The sequence below is a fragment of the Trypanosoma melophagium genome (assembly GCF_022059095.1).
Source record: "Trypanosoma melophagium isolate St. Kilda chromosome Unknown ctg4segment1, whole genome shotgun sequence".
NCBI classification, from domain to species: domain Eukaryota; phylum Euglenozoa; class Kinetoplastea; order Trypanosomatida; family Trypanosomatidae; genus Trypanosoma; species Trypanosoma melophagium.
In genome coordinates this window covers 117,672-136,159 of record NW_027125179.1, presented here as the reverse complement: position 1 = coordinate 136,159, position 18,488 = coordinate 117,672, and the positions used below count along the sequence as shown (strand labels likewise).

At 47.6% G+C, this 18,488-nt stretch overlaps 8 protein-coding genes across 8 annotated transcripts; all 8 read left to right on the top strand.

Annotated features, from left to right (window-relative positions):
• Positions 1–535: 535 nt before the first annotated feature.
• On the top strand, positions 536–2,848 carry LSM04_006496 (uncharacterized protein; the record flags this gene model as incomplete). Its single annotated transcript, XM_067338914.1, has 1 exon — positions 536–2,848. One exon carries the CDS (start codon positions 536–538, stop codon positions 2,846–2,848), a length of 2,313 nt encoding a protein of 770 aa, XP_067187936.1.
• A 1,515-nt stretch (positions 2,849–4,363) lies between these two features.
• LSM04_006102 (uncharacterized protein) lies at positions 4,364–4,877 on the top strand (the record flags this gene model as incomplete). Its single annotated transcript, XM_067338913.1, has 2 exons — positions 4,364–4,540; positions 4,614–4,877. The coding sequence occupies 2 exons, from the start codon at positions 4,364–4,366 to the stop codon at positions 4,875–4,877; spliced, it is 441 nt and encodes a 146-aa protein (XP_067187920.1).
• Positions 4,878–4,976: 99 nt separating this feature from the next.
• Positions 4,977–5,912, top strand: LSM04_007033 (uncharacterized protein; the record flags this gene model as incomplete). Its single annotated transcript, XM_067338912.1, has 2 exons — positions 4,977–5,267; positions 5,343–5,912. The coding sequence occupies 2 exons, from the start codon at positions 4,977–4,979 to the stop codon at positions 5,910–5,912; spliced, it is 861 nt and encodes a 286-aa protein (XP_067187960.1).
• A 473-nt stretch (positions 5,913–6,385) lies between these two features.
• LSM04_003381 (uncharacterized protein) lies at positions 6,386–7,360 on the top strand (the record flags this gene model as incomplete). The annotated part of the gene is made up of 1 exon (XM_067338911.1): positions 6,386–7,360. One exon carries the CDS (start codon positions 6,386–6,388, stop codon positions 7,358–7,360), a length of 975 nt encoding a protein of 324 aa, XP_067187824.1.
• A 34-nt stretch (positions 7,361–7,394) lies between these two features.
• Positions 7,395–7,943, top strand: LSM04_007173 (uncharacterized protein; the record flags this gene model as incomplete). Its single annotated transcript, XM_067338910.1, has 1 exon — positions 7,395–7,943. The coding sequence occupies one exon, from the start codon at positions 7,395–7,397 to the stop codon at positions 7,941–7,943; it is 549 nt and encodes a 182-aa protein (XP_067187969.1).
• A 669-nt stretch (positions 7,944–8,612) lies between these two features.
• Positions 8,613–10,169, top strand: LSM04_008413 (uncharacterized protein; the record flags this gene model as incomplete). The annotated part of the gene is made up of 1 exon (XM_067338909.1): positions 8,613–10,169. One exon carries the CDS (start codon positions 8,613–8,615, stop codon positions 10,167–10,169), a length of 1,557 nt encoding a protein of 518 aa, XP_067188032.1.
• A 668-nt stretch (positions 10,170–10,837) lies between these two features.
• LSM04_000007 (uncharacterized protein) lies at positions 10,838–12,412 on the top strand (the record flags this gene model as incomplete). The annotated part of the gene is made up of 1 exon (XM_067338908.1): positions 10,838–12,412. One exon carries the CDS (start codon positions 10,838–10,840, stop codon positions 12,410–12,412), a length of 1,575 nt encoding a protein of 524 aa, XP_067187679.1.
• Positions 12,413–12,695: 283 nt separating this feature from the next.
• LSM04_003257 (3-hydroxyacyl-CoA dehydrogenase) lies at positions 12,696–13,529 on the top strand (the record flags this gene model as incomplete). Its single annotated transcript, XM_067338907.1, has 1 exon — positions 12,696–13,529. One exon carries the CDS (start codon positions 12,696–12,698, stop codon positions 13,527–13,529), a length of 834 nt encoding a protein of 277 aa, XP_067187819.1.
• Between the last annotated feature and the right edge of the window lie 4,959 nt (positions 13,530–18,488).

Below are 18,488 nucleotides of genomic sequence, written 5' to 3'. Positions count from 1 at the left end.
TGTATGCATGAACGAAAGCAAATTGACAACTTCAAGAATGAGAATGATACGTAGAACCCATATACACATGGTTTTACTTATGTCTTTATACATATATACGAAGATATACAAAGATGTGGAAAGAAGTTTTATACTAAATGAGCATGGGATCTGCTAGAGAATTGAACAGAACGAAGAGAACAATACGAACCAGCTTATATGTACATGAATAAATATACACTGAACATTTGCTATATCGTTCTCTTCTTTTATTTTTATTTTTATTACTTATTTACTGATGTGTATGTCTCTCACTTGCTCTATATGAGTTGAATATTTTTCCCCTTTTTTTTACCCCTCTTTTTTTTTCTTTCGAATTCCTTTGGAATTTCTTCTTGTGAATTTTGTTTCTTATTCACATAGGAGTTTTTTTCCGTCTTGTTTAAGGGAGGTAAAATAATAGTACCATTATTATTATTATTATTATTATTATTATTATTATTATTATTATTATTATTATTATTATTATTAATTACGTTATATATATATATATACCATGGCAAGAGAATCACAAACGGCAGGGCAGTTATACACCTGTTGGCGACATATGCTGACGAAAAGCTTTAACGATTCCCCTGATGAACGACTTAAGGTGTACACATGGCTCTCCAGTGTTCCATATGATGGGAACAAACTGTGCTCCGATCTCTGGATGTTGGCAATGCTAAAAGCCGCGCAGGATCCCTGGTCTCGCATCCGCAAACTTGGACGAGAGAATCTACTTGTCGAAGTAAAGGCCGCAGCGGTCTCATCAAATAAAGGCGTTATCTGTCGTCTTGTGGGACTCCTATTTGACAAGTGGCCTAGACTAAAGCATTGGTATGAAAGAGAGGGAATGTTAAAAGTTTGGGAGGGATTGGTGTTGTGTACAACACCATCTGTAAATATACAGGAAGGTGTGTTATCGCATCTCTTACTGAATGTGGTATTACAGTCATTCTCGGACCCTCAGCTTCCAGTACGTGAAATCGCTGTTGACATTACGGTTCAAATAGCACAGCAGAATAAAGAACTCGCTTCTTTTATAATGGATTACATTTTTGCAAAGTTGAGAGTTTTTGTTGAAAGGGCGGAAGAATCTGAGACAATAATGCAAATAGATGGACTTCTTGACTGTTTTGCAAAACTTTTAGTGGTACGTTCTGATTCAATTATTACATTATTTTGGGTCAAGATGCAGCCAATTCTTCAACGATTTGCTGCTCATTCTGCTGCTAGCGTTCGTCAGAGGGTTGCAGAAGTGTGGGCCATACAATCAGAAGAATCTTTTATAATGTTACGAGACAGTATAATTAAAATGGTTCAAACTTCTTCTCAGGATGATGAATGGTGGCGAATGGTGGAAACGCTTCTTATGGCACTTCAAAAACAATTAGAACGTTATTTGTCTTTTCCAACAGAGGTAACAAAATTAGGAATTCAAGCTAAACTTCACATTTCTGACTCCCTTTATGCGATTCTAGTCTTCGCTGAAGCAAAACAATTTGAAGTGGCACGAATGGGAAAACAAGTTTTACCTTTACTCATACAGTTTTGGGTTCGTTTTGCACCTTCACTTTCTTTTCTAAAAGAATGTTGTAGTAAATCGGCGGTACGGTTCCAGGAATGTGAGTATTTTTCGGTTTTATTTTTACCTGAACTTATTTGGTTTCTAACACTTCGAAGCTATACCCAACCCAAGACAGAGGTGGATGAAATAAAAAATGTGGTGGGTCAGTATGTGTTAACTCTATTTAAAAAGAATTCTAGTACCCTCGCAGAATTAGAATCAGGAAAAGAAAAAATATTACCGTCAACGCGTTCTGGTGTCTCACTTTCGATTTTGTTACTTTGCACTTATTTTCCTGAATGCTGCAATGAATCTGTCGATGATGATGATGATAATAATAATAATAATAATAATAATAATAATAATAATAATAATAATAATAATAATAATAGTGTTAAGAATATTGCGTTAAATGAGGAACTGTGGGAGAGAGTATTTAAAGAGGATGCAAATAATGTAAAATACGCAGTTGATTTTTCCCTTGTTGTGCGGCACAGTGGAGGAACAGTAATGCATCTTGTTCCGAAGTGGATTCAGTGGATCTCTAATGCATGTACACATCAACAATGTTTGATACTTGAAGCAGTTAAAATTGCAATTGGTGCGAAAAAGCATTGGATATCCCGTAAACTTTTTTCCTTTGCTTACCGTTCAGCATTTGATGCTCCGACAATGCAAGATGGTGGAGAGGAAGTTTCTCGTGGATTTCATTGGCTTAAAGAATGTTACCCTTCGGAATATTTGTTGCCTGAAATTTCTTCTACTGTGTTAATTAATAATGATAGTAATTTATCTAATATTCCGGTAGATCTTCATACAGTGGTATATAATAAGGTATTCATTTCAAAAGGTGCAGAACCTTCTGTTTTGCATATAATCCGCTCTGTAATGTTAGTTGAATGTGAAGTGGATCCTAGAGAAAAGACAATTGTCTCTATAGTGTCTGCTATAATTTCCCGTCTGGAAAGTGTGGCTCCGAATTGGCGGGACACATTGTCAACATCAAATAGTGAGAAAAATAATAGTTTGGATACCATCAACTCTTGTGACGTCAATAGTGATGATGGTTACAGTGATTGGGACGAATCTGATAGTGATTCAGGTGTAGGAGCTATTGCGGTAGAGGAAGAAATTAAGGAAGCCAGAACCCATTTGGCGGCTATTGCCCGCATCTGTTTCGCTGGAGATCAAGGAAAGATCTTGGGGTTTGCGTGGCCCAAAGATCTTGGAGAGGGAATTCGTTTGCTTTGTGGAATCTGATATCATCTGAGTTTTACTAATGGATATTCTTCTCCGTTTTATTTTTCTCATTTTAAATTAATTTATTTATTGATATTTGCAATCCAACTCTCGTTATTTGCTTTTGAGCAGGCATGGGGTAGGTGGGGAACCCAAGCATCTGGTTATATATTAGGGAAAAGAATATGTTTTTGTCATATTTTCTTTTCTCCGCCATGATATTTTATTACTGGAATGTTTAACTCACAGTGACTTTCAAGGTTTTTCTTTTTTTCCTTTTTTTTCTCTTCTTTTCCTATTGTTGTTTTTGCCCGTAACCCAACAGTTGCTTTGGGTAGACGCCTGTAAACGGGAGAAGGGGACAAAAAAAAAAGAGAGAGAGAGAGAGAGAAAGAGAGATAAGGGAAATAATCAGGCAAATTCTCTTTTAATTAGAAATGGAAGAACATGGCAGCAGTTGGAATAATCGTTTCTTTCTCTAACTTTAGGAGGGGTCAGGTAATTGGTACCCTGATTCCCTTTTTTTTTCAGTGTGAATCCTTTTAAATGAGAAGTCCAGATTTCAAAGAGTATTCTCTTCTACCATGAGATTATTCAAGACAGCAGCAAAGTTAATGGGGATGGGGGGGGCACATCTCTATATCAATAGAATGGCTGATTAATAGTGGTTGAAATTACATTCATACAAAAATAAATAAAAAATAAAGGGTTTAGGGCAAGAGGTGGATTTATTTACATAATTATTGAAAAAGTCTTTACAGATCCCCATTTCAATACAGGCGCAGTTGGTCTAGTGGTAGAATTCTCGCCTGCCACGCGGGAGGCCCGGGTTCGATTCCCGGACTGCGCATATGTTTTCATCGTTTCATTCCCTTATTCTTGATTCCCTATCGAAGTATTTGGAAACTCTAGTGTGTCTCCGTTGAAGAATTCTCTTATATTTTTATTTATGTATCTATCGTTTTCTATATCTTCAGTGCTAATGAGTGTTTGGAGAATAGAGCTTCCTTTTTATGCATTTTCTGTTTAATGTTAAGCGTAGAAGCTCATCCATATGTCAATCATCTACGAACTTGTGGATTTAGACAAGAGTTGTGTGCACGTGTTACAATGGTTAAGCCAAATACATTTCAGTATTTGATATCCAGCTGTAAGTGGAATATTGATAAAGTTAAAATTAATCTAAAAATAGAAAGGAAACAATTTATACTATAACGATAGTTTCAGGATAAAATGGAATTCATCTTTTAACTTTCTTTCTTATTATTTTTTTTTTTACTGGATGATCCTATTACTTCTGTTTGAGGAGTTTTATTATAAATGCGTTTTGACCTACATATGGGTTTAATGTTATGTACCGTCGTAAAGAAAAGTTATGTTTAGGGTTGCAATAACATTACATATTCATTTCCTGCTTTCGTTTTCACTTTCTCGTGTCGTTGTTGTTGATGTTGTTGTTTTTTCTTGCGTGAGATACGCTTCAAGTAGCGGTGAAAAACAATTATTTTCTTTCACTGGAAAATATTAATCCTTTGCATGGGAAATCTTGAACGTCTCCAACGTTTCTACAGACATTATGCTCCAAGTAAGGTAGCCACTGCAGAACTTGCTCTTGAGGTCTATGTTGGCCAGGAAGAGGCCATGTTTAAAGCGTTGGAACGCAAGTATGGCCCAGAAGCAAATATTCCCACAGAACTTTCAAAGAGGGCTCCTGTACCTAAAACTGCATCATCATTACCTTTTTTTTTATCCCGTTGCAAATGAAGATTTTAATACTGGGGTAAAGAGTTCTGGAGACGATAGTAGAAATAGTATCGCCTTGCCGTCGGTACCGCATTTTGACACAATAAGAAATCGTTTAGAACGTATTTATCCTTTTTATGCTCCAAATCTTTTGGAGAGTGTAGATTTAACCCTAGCAGCATATGAAGGACGTGAAAACGTATTGTTTAGTTTGCTCCAACAGAAGTACGGACCAGAGCCAAGTGCTTTTTGCCCTATATGTTATAGTGGTGATAAAAGAAATATAGATGAATATGCAAGAATTTAAATAGAGTTGCGGAATATCCACTCGATTTCGTCCTACGACTTATCAGCAGCATTACTAGAGGTTGGATTTCCACGTAATCAAGCTCTTTCAACACTATCAATGTATGGTTATGGGCGGGAACAATATGCTGCTTCAGCTGCTCTTTTGGTAACACTTATTGGCAGTGCTCTCTTTGACCCTGATGAAAAGCGGGGTATAGTTTTCCCCTACCACCAGCTTGAACGAGTTACAGGGGTAACACCGAGTGGGATTGATCACTTTGCTTTTGAGCATATCCTCGTCTATCGACGCACATATCTTGCCTTTCTTTCTAGCTTCCACCAGCTCCAGGAACAAGAGTCAGCAGTGGGAAATGTTCTCCGGCGGCACTTCCAAGCAGCAGTGGATGTTGTACAATAAAAAGCTGTAATTCTTCAGGAAGCACTTTGCTGCCTTCCTTTAGTGGAGACAGAACTGCGAGAGAAGCTAGTTAACGATGAAATATGTAAAAAGGAGGCGCTCAGGTCTTGGTTTATACAACAACGTCATCATGTGAATCTTCTAGTGAAATGGGACAGCGCAGAACCACAGCCAACTGAACGCCGCACACTACGATACACGTTCTGCAAAACAAGAAGATCGTCTCCACGTGGGAAAAGAGAAGGAACACGACGGGTTTCAGAGCGGTGGGAAGATAGCATCTATCCACCAATTACGCAGTCTACTGAAAAGCCAATGCGGCAGAACACACCAAAAACGCTGGGTGAAAGAAAGACAAGTGATTCAGTTCATCATCACTCAGTATGGAAACCCTCTGGCGTCACTAGTTTCAGAACCCAAGAATCCATGGGGAATCGGAAGAATAGCTTCTGCGCACCAAGTAACGGAACAAATATGACAATAAGACAACGTGGAACTTTACAAACAAGAAACACCTTCAAACACGGTTCTCCCAAAACTCACAAGAAACGAACAAGTTTAGTTAGTACTTCCATATCATTCAACCAGAAAGCCTACAATGTCGTCTCACAAGGCGCATTTTCTGCACTAATCTAACTTTCGTAGGTCATCTAACTGTAAAGAAACACAGACAAACTGTAAAATAATAAAAACTAAAAAGTTTCCATACGATAAAATAACCACTGACATATTCAATACACCAACGCAATCAATTTACTTCTTAAACAACAAACACTTATAAAGCAATACGACCGAGAAGGTACAGGATAGTAAATGCCATATCCCCTCAACAACCAATTCATCTGTCTATAGTAAAAACCTATATTAACGTATTCCAACTTAATATTTAGAAAAAAAACCCATGGGATATGCCACTACTCCGCTACCCTGTACTACTAACTTTCACATCGAACATATAAACACCATAATCAACAAAATAATTGTATGCCTTCTTTCTTTGCTCTCTTTCCCCCACGATGGTCTCGCGCAGAATAAGTTGCAAGTAACGCGAAAGCCACTATTTATCTTTTTTTCTCTGTGGGTTGCAAGAAGGTTGAAACGCAGGAATGATGACAGGAGGGAGGACGCAGTGCCGTGCCCGCCCTGTGGGTGCAGTATTTCTGGTCCTGCTGCTACTCGGGACAGTGCACCTCGGTGGTGGTGACGCCGCCGTGACACTGCGCCTCGTGCAGGTGTTGCACCGCCACGGTGCGCGGTCGACAACTGTGTCGTACAACGAGAGTCAGTTGTGCGGTGATGTTCCATGCGGCTATTTGAACGTGCCTGGTCAGAACATGTTGATCAATGCGGGAACGTTTCTGCGAGAGCACTACAACAGTGACCCTGCAAATCAGTTCTTCCCGTCAGAGAGCTACGACCTGGATGTCGCCTACACCCGCTCCACCGATGTGCTGCGTACCCTCCAGAGTGCCGAGGGTCTCCTACGCGGGCTGTTCCCCAACATGTCCGCTTTCTTTCCAGCCGTTCACACTGTGGACAGGGGAACTGATTGGCTACTGCGAAGTGAGATAGCACCTTATGTGCAGGCATTCTATAGATTGGACAAGCAGTGGAAACGGAACGCCTGCAACCCCATGGTTGACAGCCTCATCGACTTTGCCACCCTTCAGAGCGTTGCTAAAGAGGCATTCAGTGAGGGCTACTGTGCAAACCAGGAGGAGCGCTGTGACTGCGCAGCGCAGCTGTTCGACATTGGTGCTGCACTCGATGCGGACGGACGGATCAGTGCCTTCCCGCTCCTTAAGGCGAACCTGGAGAAACTGAGCGCCTTGGTGCAGTTCTACTTACTTTCAGAGTTTGGGTACAATGCGTCGAGCGATAGGGACGTAAAGATGGGAAGTCAGGGTCAGAACTTTGTGCAGCAAGTACTATCGAATGCCCAGCTGCACATGCAGGGGCAGTCTACCTACAAACTGTACCACTATAGTGCACACGATACAACACTCAGTCCGGTGGCAGCAACACTCCGTGACACCACACCGGATGCTGCACTGCCTCCCCTTTGGTCAGCTGTACGCGTTTGAGCTGCTGTACGATGACTCTGCCAATGCCTACAGCATGCGGGTGCGGCGCGGCAAACCTGGACAGACGCCCGAGAGTAACTACGCCTTTGCCTGGGACGACTTCCAGCTGAAATGCATGAGCAGCGACGGCACTGTCTACAATGCGACGAACAACACCTGCCCCTACTATGACTTCCAGCGCCTCGTCGACTCCACAAAGCCGAAGGACCCTGCTGGGCTGTGCTACCTTGACGACGAGTACAAGAGCCTTTTTGACTGCCCCACAGAGGAAGGGCAATCGCCCAACAGCAACTGCCAGGACTATCGGAGGGTATGTCCGGCGTCATCCTGCGGTGATGGCCACATCCTGAACCAGGTGACGTTGCAGTGTGTGTGCAGTTCTGCATCCTGCATGAGCCGCAGTGAAGGCAACGGCAACGGCAACGGCAACAGTGGTGGTGCAAGTAACGGGTCAAGCGTGAGTGCAGGTGCCACAGCTGGCATTGCAATTGCCACCTTCGCCGTTGGGGCGATACTCGCTGCGTGTGTGGTATTGCTGGTCGTGCACTGGAGCAGGAAGGACGCGTACAAGAACGAAGTCTGATCATGGCATTACCATATCGCAATAAATATATTTTTTGTTTACTTTTCCTTTGTCAATAATATTTTCTGTACCCACCCATGTCGCGGGACGGTGGAGCGCCGCCACATGGACATTTTTTTTTTTTGTTTATTAAGGACTTCTTTTTTTTGTTGTTGATTTAAATTTCTGTCGCTCCCATCGACCGGGTGCAGGAGTGTATCACGGCGAGTGGACGCCGATGCATCAGTGTCTTTAAGCACCCCGGCCCGGCTGTCGATGAGTGAAGGCCTTCGAGTGAACTGGGAAACAAAAGGAAAATGCAATGTTAATGGTATAAAGGGAAAATACAAGAAAATTAAGTGAAATGGGCACACGACATAGTTACCTTAAAGAGAGTTGAATGATAAACCGATGGCCAAAGAGAGTGGTGATGGCGGAAAGACAAAACTCCCTGTGGGACGTTGACTTCTTCCCTTCCCCCGCGGTTCAACTGGCACCGCTCAGCTGAGAGAGCTGCCAGGGTTGGACCCCATGCTGTTGTGGCTGTGCCGTGGTGTGGTGTTTGTATGCCTTCTTTCTTTGCTCTCTTTCCCCACGATGGTCTCGCGCAGAATAAGTTGCAAGTAACGCGAAAGCCACTATTTATCTTTTTTTCTCTGTGGGTTGCAAGAAGGTTGAAACGCAGGAATGATGACAGGAGGGAGGACGCAGTGCCGTGCCCGCCCTGTGGGTGCAGTATTTCTGGTCCTGCTGCTACTCGGGACAGTGCACCTCGGTGGTGGTGACGCCGCCGTGACACTGCGCCTCGTGCAGGTGTTGCACCGCCACGGTGCGCGGTCGACAACTGTGTCGTACAACGAGAGTCAGTTGTGCGGTGATGTTCCATGCGGCTATTTGAACGTGCCTGGTCAGAACATGTTGATCAATGCGGGAACGTTTCTGCGAGAGCACTACAACAGTGACCCTGCAAATCAGTTCTTCCCGTCAGAGAGCTACGACCTGGATGTCGCCTACACCCGCTCCACCGATGTGCTGCGTACCCTCCAGAGTGCCGAGGGTCTCCTACGCGGGCTGTTCCCCAACATGTCCGCTTTCTTTCCAGCCGTTCACACTGTGGACAGGGGAACTGATTGGCTACTGCGAAGTGAGATAGCACCTTATGTGCAGGCATTCTATAGATTGGACAAGCAGTGGAAACGGAACGCCTGCAACCCCATGGTTGACAGCCTCATCGACTTTGCCACCCTTCAGAGCGTTGCTAAAGAGGCATTCAGTGAGGGCTACTGTGCAAACCAGGAGGAGCGCTGTGACTGCGCAGCGCAGCTGTTCGACATTGGTGCTGCACTCGATGCGGACGGACGGATCAGTGCCTTCCCGCTCCTTAAGGCGAACCTGGAGAAACTGAGCGCCTTGGTGCAGTTCTACTTACTTTCAGAGTTTGGGTACAATGCGTCGAGCGATAGGGACGTAAAGATGGGAAGTCAGGGTCAGAACTTTGTGCAGCAAGTACTATCGAATGCCCAGCTGCACATGCAGGGGCAGTCTACCTACAAACTGTACCACTATAGTGCACACGATACAACACTCAGTCCGGTGGCAGCAACACTCCGTGACACCACACCGGATGCTGCACTGCCTCCCTTTGGTCAGCTGTACGCGTTTGAGCTGCTGTACGATGACTCTGCCAATGCCTACAGCATGCGGGTGCGGCGCGGCAAACCTGGACAGACGCCCGAGAGTAACTACGCCTTTGCCTGGGACGACTTCCAGCTGAAATGCATGAGCAGCGACGGCACTGTCTACAATGCGACGAACAACACCTGCCCCTACTATGACTTCCAGCGCCTCGTCGACTCCACAAAGCCGAAGGACCCTGCTGGGCTGTGCTACCTTGACGACGAGTACAAGAGCCTTTTTGACTGCCCCACAGAGGAAGGGCAATCGCCCAACAGCAACTGCCAGGACTATCGGAGGGTATGTCCGGCGTCATCCTGCGGTGATGGCCACATCCTGAACCAGGTGACGTTGCAGTGTGTGTGCAGTTCTGCATCCTGCATGAGCCGCAGTGAAGGCAACGGCAACGGCAACGGCAACAGTGGTGGTGCAAGTAACGGGTCAAGCGTGAGTGCAGGTGCCACAGCTGGCATTGCAATTGCCACCTTCGCCGTTGGGGCGATACTCGCTGCGTGTGTGGTATTGCTGGTCGTGCACTGGAGCAGGAAGGACGCGTACAAGAACGAAGTCTGATCATGGCATTACCATATCGCAATAAATATATTTTTGTTTACTTTTCCTTTGTCAATAATATTTTCTGTACCCACCCATGTCGCGGGACGGTGGAGCGCCGCCACATGGACATTTTTTTTTGTTTATTAAGGACTTCTTTTTTTTGTTGTTGATTTAAATTTCTGTCGCTCCCATCGACCGGGTGCAGGAGTGTATCACGGCGAGTGGACGCCGATGCATCAGTGTCTTTAAGCACCCCGGCCCGGCTGTCGATGAGTGAAGGCCTTCGAGTGAACTGGGAAACAAAAGGAAAATGCAATGTTAATGGTATAAAGGGAAAATACAAGAAAATTAAGTGAAATGGGCACACGACATAGTTACCTTAAAGAGAGTTGAATGATAAACCGATGGCCAAAGAGAGTGGTGATGGCGGAAAGACAAAACTCCCTGTGGGACGTTGACTTCTTCCCTTCCCCCGCGGTTCAACTGGCACCGCTCAGCTGAGAGAGCTGCCAGGGGTTGGACCCCCATGCTGTTGTGGCTGTGCCGTGGTGTGGTGTTTGTATGCCTTCTTTCTTTGCTCTCTTTCCCCCACGGTGGTCTCGCGCAGAATAAGTTGCAAGTAACGCGAAAGCCACTATTTATCTTTTTTTCTCTGTGGGTTGCAAGAAGGTTGAAACGCAGGAATGATGACAGGAGGAAGGACGCAGTGCCGTGCCCGCCATGTGGGTGCAGTATTTCTGGTCCTGCTGCTACTCGGGACAGTGCACCTCGGTGGTGGTGACGCCGCCGTGACACTGCGCCTCGTGCAGGTGTTGCACCGCCACGGTGCGCGGTCGACAACTGTGTCGTACAACGAGAGTCAGTTGTGCGGTGATGTTCCATGCGGCTATTTGAACGTGCCTGGTCAGAACATGTTGATCAATGCGGGAACGTTTCTGCGAGAGCACTACAACAGTGACCCTGCAAATCAGTTCTTCCCGTCAGAGAGCTACGACCTGGATGTCGCCTACACCCGCTCCACCGATGTGCCGCGTACCCTCCAGAGTGCCGAGGGTCTCCTACGCGGGCTGTTCCCCAACATGTCCGCTTTCTTTCCAGCCGTTCACACTGTGGACAGGGGAACTGATTGGCTACTGCGAAGTGATGTAATACCGCACAATATCGCCTTTGGAAGTTTGGATAAGCAGTGGAAACGGAACGCCTGCAACCCCATGGTTGACAGCCTCATCGACTTTGCCACCCTTCAGAGCGTTGCTAAAGAGGCATTCAGTGAGGGCTACTGTGCAAACCAGGAGGAGCGCTGTGACTGCGCAGCGCAGCTGTTCGACATTGGTGCTGCACTCGATGCGGACGGACGGATCAGTGCCTTCCCGCTCCTTAAGGCGAACCTGGAGAAACTGAGCGCCTTGGTGCAGTTCTCCTTTGGTGTAAAGTTTGGGTACAATGCGTCGAACGATAGGAACGTAAAGATGGGAAGTCAGGGTCAGAACTTTGTGCAGCAAGTACTATCGAATGCCCAGCTGCACATGCAGGGGCAGTCTACCTACAAACTGTACCACTATAGTGCACACGATACAACACTCAGTCCGGTGGCAGCAACACTCCGTGACACCACACCGGATGCTGCACTGCCTCCCTTTGGTCAGCTGTACGCGTTTGAGCTGCTGTACGATGACTCTGCCAATGCCTACAGCATGCGGGTGCGGCGCGGCAAACCTGGACAGACGCCCGAGAGTAACTACGCCTTTGCCTGGGACGACTTCCAGCTGAAATGCATGAGCAGCGACGGCACTGTCTACAATGCGACGAACAACACCTGCCCCTACTATGACTTCCAGCGCCTCGTCGACTCCACAAAGCCGAAGGACCCTGCTGGGCTGTGCTACCTTGACGACGAGTACAAGAGCCTTTTTGACTGCCCCACAGAGGAAGGGCAATCGCCCAACAGCAACTGCCAGGACTATCGGAGGGTATGTCCGGCGTCATCCTGCGGTGATGGCCACATCCTGAACCAGGTGACGTTGCAGTGTGTGTGCAGTTCTGCATCCTGCATGAGCCGCAGTGAAGGCAACGGCAACGGCAACGGCAACAGTGGTGGTGCAAGTAACGGGTCGAGCGTGAGTGTAGCTGCGACAGTTTGGATTTCCTCTGTTTCTTTTGTGTTGGGTAGTGCGCTGACTGCAATTGTTTTAGTTTTATGTAAGAAGGGAGATAGTTGGAAAAGTTTAGTTGACAGTGCGTTGGAGTTGGAGCAGTGTTAGTATTTTTTGTTGATTTTTTGTGTGAAGTTCTATGCTATTGTTTTTTTTTTTGATTTTGTTTATTGTATTTGTTTTTCAACGGTTTTTCTCTTGTACTTCTGCATTTTGTTTGTGGCATTGGTTTGGATCTGGGATTATTTTATGCTGGTGAGTTCTCTTGAGTTTTCTTTTTATTTGCTGAAGCTAGTGTTATTATTTTTTTTCGTATATTTACAGAAATATAATGTTACGGAACGTCCCTGTGCTTCTTTTCAGGTCGATCGTTGTTTGGGGTGGAGGAACGATGGGTAGTGGGATTGCGCAAGTGGCTGCTCAAGCTGGGATTCCCGCAACTATTGTGGATGTTTCGCAGGAGAGATTGGATGTTTCTCGAAAATCCATTGAGTCGTCATTAACGCGGTTGGGCAGGAAGCAATCTCCTGATGATCATAACAAAGTAAAAATTTTTGTTGATGAAGCTATTTCTCAGATTACCTTCACCACGGATGAACGGTTGGCGGCGTCGAACGCGAGCCTTATAGTTGAGGCAGTTACGGAGTCAATCGATGCGAAGAAGGAGCTGTGGAAAAAGGTTGATGGAATGGCACCCAAAGAATGTGTATTTTGTACAAATACATCTTCTCTAGGCGTGATGGATCAGGCTGCCGTAACAGGAAGGCCCGATCGTTTCGCGGGTCTTCACTTCTTTTATCCGGTGCCAATGATGAAACTTGTTGAAGTAATCAAGACCGAGAAAACTTCACAGGCAACGGTGGACAAGCTAATTGAGTACGCCAGAAAAGTTGGGAAACAACCTGTTTTGGCCTTGGACACAAAAGGATTTATTGTTAATCGTCTTCTCATTCCTTATCAACTGGAAGCGTGTCGACTTGTAGAACGAGGAGTGGCCAGTGTTGAAGACGTTGACCTGGCAATGAAACTAGGATGTGGACATCCGATGGGACCATTTGCGCTGGCCGACAGCGTCGGGATCGATGTATTGAAGCACATCACCGATACTTGGCATAAGGGGGAGCCACAGAATCCCTTGTTTGTCCCTTCAAAACTCGTTGAAGAAAAAGTTGCCGAAGGGAAACTCGGGCGGAAAACTGGCGAAGGATTCTACAAATACAAATAGAAACCGTGTGAAGTTCAAGGGGAAAATCGCGTGCGGCAAATGGAAACGAAGGCACGCATGAGTAAGGAATGCTAGCGGGGGATGGGTTGGGGTACGGTTGTTGTTTTTTTTTCTCTTTGGTTTTGCGAAATGGGGGGTGGACCCAAATGAGCGGAACTGCGGACGCGGTTTTGTGGGGCAACAAGGGGCCCACGGAGCACTGCCTGGCGGAACGTTTTTTTTTTTTTTTTTTTTTTTTTTGTTGTTGTTGTTGTTGTTGTTTTGTTTTGTTTTTCCTCCTTTTGCTTACTTTTTTTCGTTTTTAACTAGCGTTGCCAAAGGCCACGATGCAGAAAAAAAAGGGAACTGCGGGACGAGAGGAAAAGAGCATCAAAAAAGCCCAACAAAAATGGCGAAGGGGGATTTGGACGCCGAGGCGCCGGGAACCGGCGGGCGGGGGCCCAAGAAAAGCCACGGGCCCGGGCCTTCCTCCGTGTTTTTTTTTTCTTTTCAATCCGAAGCGGGCGGCGGGAACGAGACTCCCACGCCAAACCCCCACTCGGATTTTTTTTTTCAAGAATAATCTAAACCTTGCCCGCCCGCTTATTATGCGGGCTTTCCCGCGAGCTTGGCTCATGGGAACAAGAGTGTCAGAAGAGTATTGGTTTTATATTGAGGGTAATGTGGATTTGTAGGGTGAAATATGAAACGGTTAGTCTATTTTTATTATATATATAAGCTATTCAAGCTCAAGCACATATCATTATATTTAATTACTGCAACACTAATGACTATCTCTTACTTTCATGTTTTCTGTTTTCTACACACAAACTGATAGTCTAAGTGTTTGCTTAGGTTGTTTTCGTTCTTTATTCAATCGAGATCGTTCTTTTCGCGAATGCCGAACACGGAGAAGCGCGTCGTACAACCACCAGCTGACTCCAGCGGGTTCAGTGCAGAAATACTCACCACATTGCAACGCGACAGCCTATATAAAACACATCCGTGGAGACAACTAGCTGACAAATATATTGAACGGCGCGACGTTTTAAAAGCCCGTGCGAAAAAACCAGAGATACGGGCCTTGTTACAGCAGGCGTTCGTAGAAAGGATGAAATCTAACAGTCCATTTTTACAAGAGGTGAGTTTCCTTCTCATGACGCTCCTGTACAGCGGATCGAGCCATCCGCACATTATGCTGGCCGACATGCTACTCAACATGTCCGCTGGGGAGCGCCTCGCTACGCACAATTGGTGGGTATATCAGAATGCAAATGAGCTTATACAGGATTCCATGTCAACAGCCGTCGCCTCCGGCAACCTTATATTCCCTCTCTTTCCGGGAAAACAAATGGACACCCAGAACCGTTGCATGATGGAGGAAGCTGTAGAAGTTAAACGACCGGCAGATACAGGGGCTACAACCATGGAAGCACTACAGTTCCTTTACCCGAAAAGCCGCGCCTTTTTTGCCCAATCTCCTCCTGCAACCAATGTCCTGAGCGGAGGTGAGCCCTGCATACCGGTATTTGATGGAAACAATAATCAAGCGGGATACTGGGACGGAGCACCGGTCAAAGATAGATTTGACCAACTGCAGAAACAGATACAAAATCTCCAATCCGCGGTGCAAAGATTTTCTTCTGCCAACAACGGAAGTGGCACCTACGCTGGAAGGAGCAGCGGAAGCAACCGCCGAGGCCGAGTTGGTGGAAATGCCCAGCGCGGTGGACGCCGTGTTGGACGCGGGGGTGGTTATAACTACCCAATGTGCGGTGGCGAAGCTGAAGACCACGGCGAAGAAATGTACAACACACACGAGACAATGAAGTGCACAAAAAACTGAAGCGGTGCTCGCCACTCAAGAGCGTAGTATTGAGTGGCGGCACCATGATTAAGGAAAAAACCACGAACTCTGACCTCGACCTCATCTACGGGTTGTACATGCCTCTCAAGTCTGTCCTTCCATGCATGGAAGTGGGCGAAATCGATGACTGCTCGATTCAAGTCCTGAAACGTATGGCAGACATGGCGGCAATGCAAAAGAAGAGGGTGGCAGGTGCAACAAGAGGCGAGGGGCGCCACGACGGAGGAGAAGAAGAAGCTGTAAGTGACAAGCAATGCAGCCAAAACACCACCGGATTGATCTACATCCCGCTCTTTACACGATCCCATTGGATCGCGGGGGTATTTTCATTATCCTCCATAACAGCAACATCAAACAACATACACAGTAAGCAACTGGGAAGTCAACAACGTCAAAAGTACGTGCTCCGTGTTTACGACTCGGCACCGTCACCGCCAGTGGAGCGGGACGTACGGCGTGCCTTCAGACCGTTCGATGACAGCATCACGGTCGAATTTGTCCCAACCCCACGACAAGTGCGTTTCAGCGAAGATTGTGGCATTTTCATGTCCATATGTTTTTTTGCGTTTGCGGTTAACGTGAATGTCCGCATTACGCCAGGTCTGACCAAGATGGTCAGACGTTTATTCGACGCAGTGTTGCGCCACTGCGAGAAGCCGCCGGCACGCGCGTTTTTTCTTGTCGAGACTCAAATGTCTTCTTGAGCTACAAACTGACGACGAACGTCAACTCATTTTTCACGCCACCATGAATAAGTGGCTGCAACAGCAACATCAACAGCGACACACGCATCAGCTGAAGAAGAACCCAACGCGACATCGTGATGAGGGAACGTTGCTTTTACGGAGGGGCAGGCGCCTCACCACCATCACAGCAACGACGTCTAAGAGGGACCAATGTAAACGAGGAGGAAGCGGATGACAGCGCGGTGCGATTGACCACTGCGAACGGGGAGACGATGGAGCCCATGGAGTGGTCCCAACCCCAGGGTGAGGTTGAAGGGTCATCGCGAGAAGGAGAAGAGGAAGACGTGACAGAACTGGGAGTTGTGGAGACAGTAAGAGCGGAAACCAAGTTTCCCGCTGAACCCAAGCGGCGGTCGATTGCGTGCCAGGCACGTCGCGCGCTGCTTCGCGCGCAACTCAACTGGGAAGTGAATCAGCGTCGCAAGGTTACTTACATTCTGTCCGGCCTCGCGCTCATCTCGGTTGGCAAGGGCGATGATAAGGAGCCAAGACCCCAGTCGATCACCAATTTTCGCACCAAACACCATTTGGAGAATTTGACCGAGTTTGACCTATCTACCGTCTTTAGCGCATTACAGCTGCCCTATTTTTCCCTTCAGTTCAACGACGATCGTCCACGGGCCCAGCAGAAGCGCTCAAACAAGACGGACGGCAATCTGAGAGCCCACGGGTTAATTCTGGTGCCGTCGACGCCGCACCTGCTCGAGACGAAGGAGGCTCGCAACTCGCTGGCAGCGCTCTACGCCCGCGGGCAGGAGGGGCTTGGCATGCCCACCACGCTGCAGTTCAACCAGACCAACTACACCTTCCGCCTGGGCGCAGCCCCATGCCGCCACTACCCCGAAAAGAATAAGGGCACAAAGAAGAAGAAGACGCCGAACGCGGACGAGGAGACCGCCTCCTCTGAGGCAGACGGATCGTGGGAATTCTCGCTGGCAGAGGATGCGTCGCAGGCGTTATGGGGCGTCTATCTTCCCTCACGCTGGCGCACCTACGGGGCGTTGGCGGACATGGGGTCCGGGCGAACCGCCAAGCGGACGGCAAGTAAGCAGCAGAGCAGCATGGCTGTCGACAACCAGCCGGCGAAGAAGCACAAGAAAACGAACAAGAAAAAGGTGGCGACTCGACGACACATTGAGCCAGACTTGGACGCTGAGGACGTTGAGGCAAGATATCATAAAGCCGATGGGATCGATGCCGATGATATCGCTACGAAGGAGTCGACGACGGAGGTGCAAGACGACGTTGGAGAGAAAAACGACGACGAACGCCGGATATTACCGCGCCAACACCGCCTGAACGACAGCAACGCGGACGAGATCGACCAGGCACTGTGTGACATGCCGGGGCAAGTGCTCCGTAGCGTCACGGTCCCTTGTTTAAACGTGCCGGGCAGGGCGTGCCTCGGAAAGGGCCCGCTCTGCCCAAGAAAATGGATAATCTTTCCAGAGAAGCCAAAACACATCCACGAGGTGACATGGAGGAGCAAGACGCAACAGACGCGCCAGCGCCACTTAAACTGGGTGCGCGACCTGCAGGCAATGCCGGACGATCTCCTGCGGTACCACAGCCTCGCCTCGGCGATACTGGAATTTGTGTTTCGGTTGTACAAGGACGGTCACGCTACGTGGTCGACGATACACAGCAGCATGGCGCAGATTGCTGGTGCCCTGCAGGATCTCCCCCTTTACACAAACGTGAGGGAGGGTATCAACCTAAGCAACGACGTGGAATGGCGGTCGGCGGTGGCCTGCGTGCGTTGGTTCAAGCAGATAAAGCCCACCAAGGCGCCGACACCACTCTCCGCCGAGAACTACTGCAAAGCGAGGGCGATGCTCTTGCGACAAAGTCACTTCTCCCCGCTGGCGGCACTTTTCCTCGCCCTTATGTGGAACTGCACGGCCCGAGCGGGCGATATCACTACCCTACTGAAGCAAGTTGTAAAGCTATTTCTGCGGCTGCCGACCAGCGAAGGCGGCGACAACAGCAACAACAACAGAAAAAACAGGAATCCGCTACCGCAGCTGCGCGTGGTGTCGAACGCCGAGGGCGTCCCACAGCGCTACCCAGTTCTGGTGTGGATGGCCCGCGGCAAGGCGTCCCACTTTCGGACCCCCTACGAGGTGACGGCCACGCTCGCCGAGGACGAAGCGCTCATCCTGTTCAAGCACCTGAACTGAATCAAGAAGAAGGGGTCTCGGCTCTTCACAAGCGAAGACTCCAGCATGGTGCGCAGGATGTTGTCCAACGTACTCAAGTCCATCGATCCGACAATGGCACTGCCGTCAGTGCGCAAGGGCGCGATCAGGTACTGCGCCAAGCTGGGCATGACAATGGAGGAGCTGCGGCGCATGACGGGCCACACCC